The sequence below is a fragment of the Diospyros lotus genome, chromosome 10, assembly GCF_014633365.1.
Source record: "Diospyros lotus cultivar Yz01 chromosome 10, ASM1463336v1, whole genome shotgun sequence".
Taxonomy (NCBI): Eukaryota; Viridiplantae; Streptophyta; class Magnoliopsida; order Ericales; family Ebenaceae; genus Diospyros; species Diospyros lotus.
The window spans coordinates 35714769-35728760 of NC_068347.1; the positions used below are offsets into that span (position 1 = coordinate 35714769).

Consider the following 13992-nt stretch of genomic DNA (forward strand, 5'->3'; position numbering starts at 1 on the left):
TCATCACTCCTTCTAATTCTTCCTCCGGATCCACCTTAATTTCAGAGGTTCCATTCATCCTATTCCCTTGTAAAATAGGCTCAATCCTCTCCCTAGGATGAAAATTAGGAGAGACCCTTACCAAATTTCAGCGGGTAAACATTACCATGAATTGCTGTATTTGTTTTCCCATTTCCTCTCGCATTCGTGCGAGAGATCCATCCAATCTCTGTTCCAACCCCTCAATTGAGCTCTCCATCTTGCGATCCAATGCCGTGATCGCTTCGTGATTCCGGGTGGTTCCGAGCTCCAGTTGATCGGCTCTGTTTTGGAATTCTGTCATAGTTGAGCTCACTTGTTGTAGTTGTGACTTGAGATTTTTCATGCGGGTACCCTCCGCCATTTATCCAATCAAAGTAGAGCTTCGGCTGAGAATCGTGGCTTTGATACCAATTTGTCACGGCCGCGGCCTAAATATGGTCTTCTTCCCAATCCTATAGGAATTAGGAAGACATAAAATTGAGAGAACAAGATCGGAGAATAGAATTGAAAATGAGAGAGAGGGAGAAATGAGAGAATACAAGAGAATTGAGGAGAGGATAGAAGAATTTATTTAATTTTCCCAGATATCCCCATCCATGAAGGAAATTGGGAATATATACAAGGCGTCGGAGGAGTAGATTCCCTGCTGAGGTGGATTCTACATCCTTCCACGGTTGTAACAACCTGCCACTATCTCTAATCTCTTGCACATGGCTCTAAACAAACTATAACAGAAATTACAGCAGTAAAAAAATTAAAAAAATGCTAAAAACCAAAGCCCTAGTGGTGACAGTCATGAAGTCTCTGTGGTTTCAATTTTTTGTGAGCACACCACTACCATTACAATGCCGTTACCTAAAACTTTAATTAAATTAAATTAAGTTAATTAAGGTTCAATTAAGTTAAACTAAATCTAAATTTAAAACAAAAAATAAAAAGAAAATTATTGCCGCTGGTGGAAGTGAACCGTCTGGTGATGAGTTTGCGGGAACTCATCATCCGTGGGTTACAGATAACCCATCTGGACGATGGAGAATGTAATAGCGGTGGTTGGATGACAGATGTTCTACTCTGCTGGCCAACCATTTGTCTTCTTCGACAATCTGCTTGCAATACAGTGGCTGGATCTCTTCTTCGCTGGCGAAATCAACAGTGGATGCGGCAAACACCCCTGCTTTGGCGCTTTGTTCACCAGTGGTGGTGACCATATAGCCTCCTTCAGGCAGTGTAGTGGTGGTGTGGCTTTTGATTGGCAATGGCAATAACAGCAACCAACGGCTTGATCTCCTCCTTTGCAAAGATGATCAGCGGCGAGGCTGTGCAGTGGCGATCCAGGCAGTGGCTCCTTTTTCAGTTTTCCAGTGGTGTGGGTGAGGTACTGCTCTGGGTTGCGATGATGCAGCTGCAATCGGTGGTTGGTTGGATTCTATTTCTCCAATCTTCTTAGTGTTTTATTTTTTTTCAATTTTTTGTTTTATTTTTAGTTAAATTTAATTTAAGATATTTTAGTTAGAGTTATCGTGTTGACACAAAACTACATTGTCTTGTTTTTAAAATTAACGGAAGGGGTGCACGCCCATTGAATTGAAAGCATATGGACTTTCAAGGCCAATTTTAAAGTATAAGTGGTGTTAAATTAGTCAAACCATGGGGGGGTGTCTATGCAATTTATCTGCATTTTTTGCCAATTTCCTTCATTCAGTGCCTGCCTCTCTATACAACATTTTTTAGTTTTAGTAGATGCTGTTTTGTGTAAGTCTATTGATGAGATATACAAAATCTTTGGGTATGTATTCCTGGTAATTGCTTGCTTTGTTTTTGCTTCTGCATCTTAGTATTTATTTTTGCTTAATATCTAGCTTTCGTTTTTTTGGCTTTTTGTTGTTGTTAAAGTATCAATTTTTTAGTATTTTAGTACCTATTTTGATTAGTATTTTCTTTTTAATTGTCTGTTTGGCTATATGTTTAATTGTTCTACATTGGTTTGGATTTAATTCTTCAAGAGAAAAATGGTTGATAATGTCTCATTGACACTCAGAATGGTTTAGATTTAATTGATTTGCATTGGTTCAGATTTATGTATATTATTTTCTAATACATGTTTTTTTAGTTTATTATTGTAATATATCCAAAGCAATACCATTTTACCATCTGGCACCAGTTCTATACCGTACCAATAACAAAACCGGCACCTTGTGCAGTGCAGTATGTACAACTATGGTTGAGCTTGGTCTTATCCCATACATGCTATTGTACTCTTATCCATCTTCTTGCATGATTGGAGAGAATGTTTGTGAAATTAAGCTAAGTTTTAGTCTTGTAGATAGCACTTTATTTTGTTATTATTGTCCTGACGCTTATAGGTTGGAACACTTTGTGAAATGCCATCTTCACTTTACTATAGTTATTTCTCTGTTTCTTCTTTTCTACAACCTTAACTTTGACTACTGCCTCTGCAAATTTAGAAGGTAATTTGGTAAACTTCATGACATTCATCTTTTTTCTGGAATCAACTGCCTTCAACTTGTGTCTATTGAAATGGTTATGTTCCTTTCTTTTAGGAAAGGGCCGTGATGCTGGTGAGGTTATAGTGAAATCCCTTCAAAACAAAAAATATTCCGTTGATGAGATGTTGGAAAAGAGCTTCATTTCTCTTTTTGGAAAAAAGGCCAATAGCATATCGGAATCTTCAATCAATCGGAAGGATGCTCAGGAATCTGTTAATCCAATGAGCAGTGTAGAGCCATATCAATCTGGAGAAGATCTTGAAACTGATGATTCTGCTGAGGAAAGTGATACTGATGGTTTAGAAAATTCTGAAATTTCAGATGAAGATAATGCTTCTGATGAAGAAAATAATACTACATTGGATCGGCAACAATCCTCAGATGATGACTTGAAGGAATATATTGACTCTCATAATGGAAGAATAAAGAGAAAAGCTGTCTTTGGGGATGACTTTGACCATAACCACTTGAAGGTACCTCATGAAATTCTAATTTTGTTTGATTGGATTATTGTTTTTGAAGGGCAACAAGTGAGCTTTGATATATTTTTCATGGGTCCACGTGAACGTGATGCACATGCACTTGTCAGTTTTGCTCAAATATTTTTTATGTTTCTGTATCTTCAGGATTTGAGTGAAGATGATGATTCAGATGAGAATTCATCTTCTCATTCAGATGCTTCAGAGGATTGGGAGGATCATCACACAGATGGTACATTTTCTCATATGAGAATTCATCTTCTCCGTGTACTTTTACTTTTTTCTTTGTTTGTTTTTGGTTAAGAGCTCAATTTGGCCCTTGAGAACTTTCACAATTTGCCATTCTGATCCCTGATCTTTTTTTTTTTGGGATCAAATACACCCCTGTACTTTACGAATTGGTCCACTTTCACTGTAAGACTAATGGTGTCTAATAGTCTGCTAGTCATAGTGTCAAAGTGGGCCAATTTGTACAAGTACAGGGGTGTATTTGAGGCATAAACAACAATTCAGGGGTGTACTTGTAAACATTTTTTGGCTTCTCCATACTTTACAAATCAGTCCACTTTCACTGACTTGTAAAGCACAGGGGGTGCATTTGAGCCAGAAAAAGTTCAGGGGCTAAATTGACAAATCATGAAAAGTTGAGGGGCCGAAATGAGCTTTTATCCTTTTTTTTTTCCCTCTTTTTTTCATTCTTTGATTATTTGACTGGCCTAGCAGGAGATGAGATGGGAAATGCTGCAAAGTGGAAAGAGTCCTTGGCAGCGAGGGCAATCTCAAGAAAAAATGCTAATCTGATGCAACTTGTATATGGGAGACCTGAAACAGTGCCTAGCACAACCAAGGAAGCTCAAGCTAGCCATGAGGATGAGGAAAGTGATGATGATCAATTGTTTAAGCCAAAAGGAGAAGGAAAAAAGGTTGTCCTAGAAGCTTTTAATTACTGATCCTTTGAACATTTGACTAAATGCTAGGTTTGAGTTGTTTGCTCTCTTGATAAGACGTTTGATTTGTCAGGAATCAAGTGGGGTGGACGGTAATAATGCCAATACTGATGATTGTTCCAAGTTCTCAAATCATTCTAGTGTTAAAAACTGGAAAGAAGAAGGGTTGATCGAAAGCATACGTGACCGTTTTGTTACTGGAGACTGGTCGAAGGTTGCTCGCAGAGGTCAAGCCTCAGAAGCTAGCAGTGATGGAAGTGATGATGATGGTGTATTTGGTGAGTTTGAAGACTTGGAAACGGGTGAGAAGTTTGAGAGCCATGCAAGAAGTAACGTCAGTAATGATTCCCCCATGGACAATGATGCTGAAGCTGAAGAGAGGAGGCGTAAGAAGATTGCTTTACGTGCAAAATTTGATGCTAAATATCCTTTGCTTGAAAAATATTATGTTTTTCTTCCTCCAATAACACTGCTCCCAGAAAGGGGGGAAAAGAACCTTCTCCCCCCTGTATTCCTTTGTTTTTGTTGGAACTGTATAACTGCTTGTTTGCATGGCCCTTGTGTTTATTGTTCATTATCCCTCACTAGCTATGATGTTTGTTTGGACAATCTTGTATTATCCTTCATCCATGCATGGTGGGCTTACTGTCATGGTAATCTATGTGAACAAATATCTTTTTGTCCTGTTTTTGTGGTGGTATGTATTGCATATGTGCAGAAACATTCGAACAAACACTTTTGTAACCTTAATTCAAATGTACATATGATGCACCTGAATCACCTGATGAGGATGCTGAAACTGAAGAAGGTGGCAATTATCATCGGAAACATGGTAATGAAGGTGGATTTTTTGATAAGGTAAACTTACTTTCTTTTACTTTTAATAACATTTTATGGTTGAGTTTAAAAAAAAATCATAACCTTCCTTCCATTGATTCTTGTAGACATAAGATAAGTGTTTAAGTTCATTCATTTTGTTAGACATGATAATATGTAAATTCATTGTCTGAGAACATGAAATTTCATTTTATGACGGGTTCCTGCAGCTGAAGGAGGATATCGAGCTTCGGAAACAAATGAATATAGCCGAACTTAATGATCTCGATGATGCTACTCGGGTAGAAATAGAGGGCTATAGAACAGGAACTTACTTAAGATTGGAGATTCATGGTGTTCCTTTTGAAATGGTAGAATATTTTGATCCATACCACCCTGTTCTTGTTGGAGGAATTGGACTAGCGGAGGAAAATGTTGGATACATGCAGGTTAGAAATTTCACTGTTACAAAGCTTTATTCAATTATTTATTTTCTATTTTTTGTCATTAACCCTATATGATAGGTTTTTGTGGGATGTGAACTGGTAGGAAGAAAATTCTTATTTCTTTATTTTTTCTGCATCCTTGTTTAGTCTTTGAGCTGAGGTGAGATAATGAAGGAATTGCAGAAAAAGTATGCTAACCTCTTTTTTGTGGGTTCATCCATTTGTTTTCTTCTCTTCTTTAAGGAACCAATTATTCTCTTTGCAACTTTATCTTCTGAACCAAAAGGATGTGAATAATTTAGATTTTCCTCCTGTTATTCTTTTCTTTCCTGTTCACCTAATATAATTAAAAACAGAAGAATAAGTCAACGGGCTTATTCTTCTGGTGTCAATATGCTTCATTCCTTATTTGCAATCAATTAATGCTATGATTTTAAATATTAGTTTGCTTTGCAATGACTGCGTGTTCCAAGTAATCATGGTCATTTGTCCGCAGTGCACATGACAGAGCTGCAAAATGATTTGCAACACTCAAATTTTGGCGGTTTCTAATTATTAGGGGAGAAAGAGCCTTTCCATTGTTTCTTAAGCAAACCCTCTCTCTCTCTCTCTAGTCAAATACAGGTTCTTTTTTTCTTTTTACTCTGATATCCTAAATGTATGATCTTCTCCCTCCTCCCCCCAACCAAACGTCACCCTCATGGGCAAACTATGCCAAACATTTCTACTTATGTCATGATATTGTAAATGTATGAAATTGTAGTCCCTCAATCACCCTTGTAGCCTTATGAAACTACTTTTTGGAAGAAAAGAGATAATAAAACTTATGAAATTTAGAATGTGAAGATGCCCTTTTTCTATTACTATCTTTCGTATGTGTGATGATGTCGTAGATGAGATTTTAGAATTGCTAGTAATAATTTTTTGAAAGATATATCAAGTTATCAACTAAGCCTACCGAAATAGAAAGCAAATCAAGATGGTATCAGCAAAGCATTTTGTTAGTTACTTTACCATGCAGCATAGTCTCATACTGTAGCATATTTGGTTTATTTAGTGGGGACGAGATGAATAAATTTGTGAAATCGTAATAGTGTTAGAAAGGCATCCAACTTACTGATCTTAGCTTTGGGGTTATGAAGGTTCAAATTACATTTTGTTTCATATGAGATGAGTTTCTTAATTAAAATAGCAAGCTATACCCTTATTCAGCCATTACAGTTTCAGTAATGTGGCATTTATGAATTTTTGGTCTGATCTCTCTCTCTCCCTCTCTCCTCAGGTGCGGCTGAAGCGGCATAGATGGCACAGAAAGGTACTGAAGACTAGAGATCCTATAATTGTTTCCATTGGATGGAGACGCTACCAAACTACACCTGTTTATGCCATTGAGGACCGCAATGGACGCCATCGTATGCTTAAATACACTCCTGAGCACATGCATTGCCTTGCCATGTTTTGGGGTCCTCTTGCACCACCGAAATCTGGGGTAGTTGCTGTGCAAAATTTATCAAAGCAGGTTTGTTATATCCCTTCGCATTGGTAATATTGGACAATTTTTAGACTCTGGCTGTTGCAATCATTGTTTCATGGATTCTTTTATTTTCTCCTGAATGCCTGTGAAGGATATATGGGGTTCCAAAAGTGTGCATTTTTTCCCTCTGGTTTTTAACAATATTTGAAACAAAAGAAGATAAAGTTTGATATAAGAAAACATTTTAAGGTTCCTGAATGAGCAAAAAATACAAGTCTCAATTTTTCTTACATTTTTTAAATAATGATATTGTTTGATTTTAAGAGTTTAATACAGTACCTTCTTGTTAAAATGTTCTTCACAACATATACAACCCTAGCCAAAGCTTGGATAACATATTTCAATAGCCTTATTGTTGCAAATTCTTGGACTTTTGTTGCCACATTCTAATTGAATTTATGTAATTTAGTTCACACAATCTAAACATAATTGTAACTAGAAGGATAATTATTCTTTTTTTGGGTAAATTAACCCCATGGTTTCCGCAAATGTGGTACGTTTCGGGTTGTATGGGAATAGATATGAGGTACGTTAGTATGCTAATTTTATAGTACGGAGAGGGTAGGCTTAATTGGTTTGTTATTTTGGGTCATGGTACGACTTATAGTTGTACTTGAGTCGAAATCAGTTAGATCAATACTTGCTATTATAGAAGTTGGTTTGTTTTATTTTGTTTTGAATTCTTTTTTTATGTTGTTGTACAACTTATGGAATGAAGAATCCTGTGCAAATGAAGTTAGGTTTGAATATAATTCAAAATGCAACAAAATATAAGAGAAAGTGAGGTAAGCAAGCTTTCCTTTCTCTAATCTTCTTCGAAATTATTATAACTTTTAAGATTCTTCCCTTGTGTTAAATTGTTTTAACTAAATTCATGCACTGCCCGAGATCCCCATCTTTGGGATTCGGGTTGTGTTCCTTGCCATCTCGGGACACAAAAGAACCAAGATATGGGACATGTGATCCAGTTGACGGGTTAGGAGGAACTAAGTTAAGGCTAATTCAAGGGACATCCGCTCCATTTGTGAGAAATTGCAAGACCTTCCATATCGTTAAAAAACAAGATAAAGTTACCACTTTCTCTTGCATTTCTCTCTCTCTCTCTCTCCCTCCCTCTCTTCCTCCTTTTTCTTTCTCTTCTCACATTTTAGAAAAGTTAATGAAAAGAAAAATATTGGTGGTGGCCGCTACTTAGTTGGGTAGACCCTAGCTAACACCAGCGATTTTGCTGAGGTTCATCGCTAAATCCTAAACCCCAGTGATTTGCTAGGGTTCATCTTTATGTAATTGCTGGGATTCATCTTTAGATGAACTACCGAGGTTCATTGTGTACCCATAGTGAAGCCAAAGAGAGAGAGAGGGGAGAAAGGAGGGAGGGAGGGAGAGTTAGAGAGAGAGTGAGAGGGAGGGAGAAATTGTCATAGCCTTGGAACTCCAAGCCAATCGTGCTGACACTTAGCTCACAATCACTTACTTGGTGATTACTAAGTCAACTTCAATTTCTTCAAACCTGCTCTTGCATTGGGATCTTCACGCGGCTTGAACAATCACCATCTGAGAACTCAAGAGAGCAAAAGAGAGAACAAGAGAGCTTAGAGAAAAACTCTACTGAGAATGGATGAATACAAATGAGGAGCGCACCCCTATTAATATTCCTTAGCTAGGTGTACAAAAGACTTAGAATACCCTTATTGATCCTTATTTACAACTCTTACAGTGTACATCTTCATCCATCTTTAAATTGGATAAGGATGGAACCTTCCAGAAGTAGGCCCCCATGCAATGGATCCAATTGCGTTCCACCACGTGTCACACCTTCTTGGTAAGGGGTGCTCTCTTGTCTTGCCATGTCACATCTCCCTATGGTGTATAGGTCTTCTTTCATCTTGCCATGCGACAACTATGAGGATAAGCATTCTCTCCTATCTTGCCATGCAACAACACTTCATATAAGTCCTCCTGCGTGTTTGACATGTGGAGACTCTTCTTCTCATGCCATTCAATTTTTCCCAGTCACTTTTGTGTGATTCACCTGTTGCATCCAGTTAGCATGTCCAGTCACATCCCTGTGATCAATTAACTGCATCCTGTTAGCACATCCAGTCACATGATGCCTCATGCCAATTATCAACCCTTGCCTACCATGCACCTGCAGATAGTTTGCATGTTGCCTGCATCTTCTCAGATTCTATCTCCTTAGTAAGCATGCCATGTCGCTGCCTGTGCCACTTCCATCTTGTGCCCACTAGATTCCTACTTCGCCATGGCCTGACCGCCCTTGCCCGCATCATCCATGCCATTGGGCTATCATTGCTGTCCTTCGGCTTGAGTCTGCTATATAGCTTGGCCCAGTCCGACCACCTAGCCCAAGGTGGCCCAACTCCTTGTCCATTATTGTGTTCTGCTCGATTCCATCTGCTTGCAAGGCCTTGCATGGTGCAGCTCGCCCTGTCTATGCCCCAATAGTGCTGTCTTACTTTGTCCTTGTGCGCCCATGTGTCCCAGTGTGGCTGTAATGAGCCCCATTGTGCCATCTTCAGCAAGGCTAACCCAGGTCCTCAACTTGGTTTGCTTTCACATAGTTATGCTCAACACACGGGTCTCGTTCTATGTTGGCCTGATCTCCGGCTCCTCAGTCCTGTCAAACATGAGACAATGCATGAATTAGAGGGTTTGGAAAAACCCTTGAAGGCATTTGGAGGTCCTTGTAATTTCTCAAAATAGAAGGGTTTCTCTTGAATTTCACCTTAGCTCAGGGGAGGTTAGTGCATTTTTCCATTTTTTATACCTTTTTATATAAAGGGAACTGGCATGCCACCTTACCTCAACATGTTTGGGGGGGGGGGGTGATTTAAGTTCTGAGCAAGGTTTAATTCTTGCCACAGGCATGCCGACACGTCAACCTAAAACCAGGATGTTACTGTTTGAAAGACACCAGTATACTTTTCATATTGCGTGAAAAAGGGGCAAAAAAGGCACATGTTTGTCGTACAATATGAGATCATGTGGAATATATCCAAATCAATATTGAAGGCTAATTTTTTTTTTATGTGTGCATGAGAATTTGAAAGTTTTTAAAGACTCATGAATTTCATAGGATTCTTCTGCAGAGGTTTATTAGATCAATGTTTTATGGTTTTATCTGTTAAAGGTTGTCTCGAGTATATGGTATAAGAAGAAGATGATGGCAATAGCAGTGAATGATGACAGTTCGCTAGAGTTCCTTTTGAAGATTTTAGATAGTTGTAACCCAAACTGTAATTAGTTATTGTTTGGGGGTTAAACTGTAAATATCTAATAATATTCATTGGGATATCCACCCACTATTATAAATAGAGGGAAAGGGGTAGCAAATGGAGAGAGAGTTCTCATTTTTCTATTTGTAACGAGTGTTGATTGTTTCTGAGAGAGGCTAGGGCTGTTAGTTTTGTAATCTTGGGAGAAAACAATTGGGGCGCTCGGGAATAGAAGGGAGAGAAGGGCCGTTACTGTATTGATTGATTTCTGGAAATAAAGACTGCTTTCAGGAGGATCTTAGAGGCTGGATGTAGTGCCATTTACATGGCATGAACCAGGATAATCTTGATGTTCTCGTGGATATGTAGTTTGTGTTTCTTGTTTGGTTTAATTCTGTTTTCTGTTTTATTTTCTGTTGATTCTATTAAATCTGTTCCTTAGATCAAATTCGTGAGTGTGTGAGAGTAAGTGTGGTAGAATTTCTGTCCAAGAAATTAGTTCCAGCAACCCTAGATATAACATTATCCAATGTCTTTGGTGATCATGCATGTTATATGTTCTATTTTATTGGTTCCTTTTTCTCTTTCAATACAGTTATTGCACAATGTAGCTAGGTTTCTTGACTGTGTTATACTATCTATTATTTTTATATGAGGTTTTTCTTCAAATAGCATGTGATAATGTGTTCGGCTGAGCTCTAATAATCTTGCTGTTAATTTATGTGACAAAGAAATCATGATTTTGGTAGATGTAGGCTAACCTTGAATGAAGCAAATCTTGCTTTGTTGCTGGGTCAACCTAATTCCCATTCAACTTTTACCCTATCACTATCCTTTAGTCATTTGTGAAAAGTGCACCTCAATCCAGTGGCTGATCCAGGATCTGCGCTCAGTGGTGGCAGGGCTTTTTAAATATAATATCATAGCACAATATATGCTCAATTTAGTAACTAAGTTTTTAGTTATACTGTACTCGAACCAATTTCTAGAGTTAGTAACCTGAGAGGTAAATAATTTCTAATAAACTTTTAAAATTTTTCTATGAGAAAGTAAAATAACAAGGTTAAGATAGCCTCTTTGCAAGTTTATTCTACATATATTATCGTACTTATTCAAATAATAATTTAAAATTTTAATTGTTAATAAATGTCCAATAATAAGATCAAAATAGTAATTTAAAATTTTAATCATTAATAAATGTCCAATAGGAAGATCTTTCTAGTTTATCTTAGTTTAGCATTTTTATTGATCTTTTGTTTAATCTTGACCACAAGATTTGGAAAAGATGATTGTTGATCTAATATTGTTTTTTTCCTTAAATAGAATTAGTATTAGAATTATAATTATTTAGAATGATTTATTCTGAAAAAATAAGTTTTATTATAGTAAAAAATTACTGATATAAAACAAATAAAAGATAACAGTTTTTATCTCTAATATTGTAGAATTAAACTTCACATACGATTGACAAAAATTTTGGAAAAAGAACTTTGTTCCATCTTCAATCACTTTTATTCATTTTTTGTGATTTTACACATCTGTTCTTCTTCTTCTTCTTCTTTTTCTCTCTCTCTCTCTCATCTTTTTTTTTTCCATTTTTCAGTTAATCTCAAGCTTTAATAATACAACTAAACATATTCTTTAAGGAAAATAAATAGTTATTATTAATCGTATTTTTTGTGAAGTTATCTTCTTATATTTATGACAAGTACCTTGTACCCCATTTTATATCTCTATATTTGTTTTCGTTGTGGTCCTAAGCAATTTAAAATGTCATGTAATAATTCATTATTTTCTCTTTTTAGCTACTTATGACTTTTATTTTCTTTGTTTTTTAATAAATTGACCCAAATGAGGGAGGCAATTCTGAAACAAATAGTGTACTCGTATAATTTTTGTAAACTTGGGGGGGGGGGAATTTTGGAAAATATTTTCATTCCCAATGCTTCTCTGCTTGAATTGTGTTGCATATTATAAGTTTGGTTCGATATCCAGGCATCATTTAGGATCACAGCAACTGCAACCGTATCGGAGTTCAACCATGCAGCTCGAATAGTGAAAAAGATCAAGCTGGTTGGTTACCCCTGCAAGATTTTCAAGAAGACAGCACTTATCAAGGACATGTTCACTTCAGATCTTGAAATAGCCAGGTTTGAGGGTGCAGCTGTCAGAACTGTGAGTGGAATCCGCGGGCAGGTGAAGAAGGTACATCGCTATATATATTAGAACATTTATATTTTAGCCTTTCTTAGTGTCCTGATAATTTGCTTCATTCATTAGCTGAAATACTTCTTATATAGTTTGTGAAGGATTTAGTTAATGTCAAATTGTCAATTACATTGTTCTGTGCAGGCTGCAAAAGAAGAGATTGGCAACCAACCCAAAAGAAAGGGAGGGAATCTTAAAGAAGGGATTGCAAGGTGTACCTTCGAGGACAGAATTCTGATGAGTGACATTGTTTTCTTGCGTGCATGGACTCAAGTTGAGGTTCCTCAGTTTTACAATCCATTGACGACAGCCTTGCAACCTCGTGGCAACACTTGGCAAGGAATGAAAACTCTGGCTGAATTAAGAAGAGAACACAATCTTCCGGTGCCATTTGACAAGGATTCACTCTACAAGGTAATGTCTTATGTGTGGGCCAGGTATCATGTTGGTGTTGGTTTTTCTAACAACAATTTTTCAATCTCTTGATAGTTTGTTTCTGTCTTATTTCATTCAACAGCCAATTGAGAGGAAGCCAAGGAAGTTCAACCCGTTGGTTATTCCCAAGTCATTACAGGCAGCTCTTCCATTTGCCTCAAAGCCCAAGGATACTCCAAGTCGAAGGCGCCCACTTCTTGAAAATCGGAGGGCTGTAGTCATGGAACCTCATGAGCGAAAAGTTCATGCGCTTGTTCAACACCTTCAGCTAATTAGACATGAGAAGGTATGTCCTTTAGGATTGGAATGGTATAACTATCGGAAATATCAGGACCTTTTGATGGGTATCTTCTTGGAAATGTTCTCTTTAAGATAGATTCATGTATCAAAAGATGAACTAGCAAAGGTATCCAAAAATTTTATACATATTGGGATTGGCCCAGTATGCAGATGGCATATAAATAACATTGACACAAAAAGGGAGTGGAGATCGTTGTGAATAAGAAAAATAAGACAACTCTTTTTGATAGGATACACGAAGAGGAGTGGGAAAAGAGAGCATATATTTATATCTGTTGAGATTGATGGGAGGTGGGGGTGTGGGGGGAGTAAGATGAAAAGAGAGGCAGGGAAGAGGTTGGTCCAGGAAGAGGTTACCTTGGCCCTCTCCCTAGTAATTTGGCCTTGAACCGTTTAAAATTCTTAATTTGGTTGGTATTATATGACTGTTTGTTTGTTTGTTTCTGCTGCATTTTTACTAGTGGGAAAACAATCTGTACTAATAGGAGAGTTGTTGGTTGGGTGTGGTGTATGGCAGATGAAGAAGCGGAAGCAGAAGGAAAAGGAGAAGAGGGAAACGTACTTGGCAGAGAAGGCAAAGGAAGAGCAGCTGTCCAAGAAGAGGAAGAGAGACGAACGGCGGGAAAGGTACCGCGACCAAGACAAGCAACGTAGTAGTAAGAGAATCAGGAAAGCTGATTGAATGAATTGATAATTGGTTGGTTGGAGCAGTTTGTCAACAAAAGAGGTGGCCTAGTTTTGTTTTTGTCTCACCCTCGGCCCAGCAGCAGCAGCTCTTTTAGTTGTTGGGTTGGGTAATAGTAGTAGTAGTAGTAGTCGTCATCCTCCTCGTCTTAGTGATCTTCAGTGGTGGGATGATGTATGGATTTGTATTTATATAGCTGTTTTTCGTCTGAATAATTGCGATTTTATTACCTGATTGTTTGCCCGAAAAATAGAAAAAAAAAAAAAAAAAGCAGATACTCTTTTCATTTTTTTTTTTTTTGGGGGTAGGGGGGGTGGGGTGGGGTGTTGTGTTTGGACAATTTGTTTTTATGAAAAATAGAAAATAATGAAGACAGAG

At 37.5% G+C, this 13992-nt stretch overlaps 1 protein-coding gene across 1 annotated transcript in view; it reads left to right on the forward strand.

Annotated features, from left to right (window-relative positions):
* Positions 1-13829, forward strand: part of LOC127811408 (uncharacterized) — a 46609-nt gene extending 32780 nt beyond the window's left edge. Inside the window, exons 9-19 of the mRNA XM_052351249.1 lie at positions 2583-3001; positions 3155-3239; positions 3731-3930; positions 4028-4377; positions 4716-4812; positions 5001-5219; positions 6499-6735; positions 11982-12191; positions 12339-12608; positions 12712-12915; positions 13447-13829. Coding sequence (XP_052207209.1) covers positions 2583-3001; positions 3155-3239; positions 3731-3930; positions 4028-4377; positions 4716-4812; positions 5001-5219; positions 6499-6735; positions 11982-12191; positions 12339-12608; positions 12712-12915; positions 13447-13611 — 2456 coding nt within the window. The 3' untranslated portion in view covers positions 13612-13829. The remainder of the gene's footprint in view (positions 1-2582; positions 3002-3154; positions 3240-3730; positions 3931-4027; positions 4378-4715; positions 4813-5000; positions 5220-6498; positions 6736-11981; positions 12192-12338; positions 12609-12711; positions 12916-13446) is intronic.
* The last annotated feature ends 163 nt before the right edge of the window (positions 13830-13992 follow it).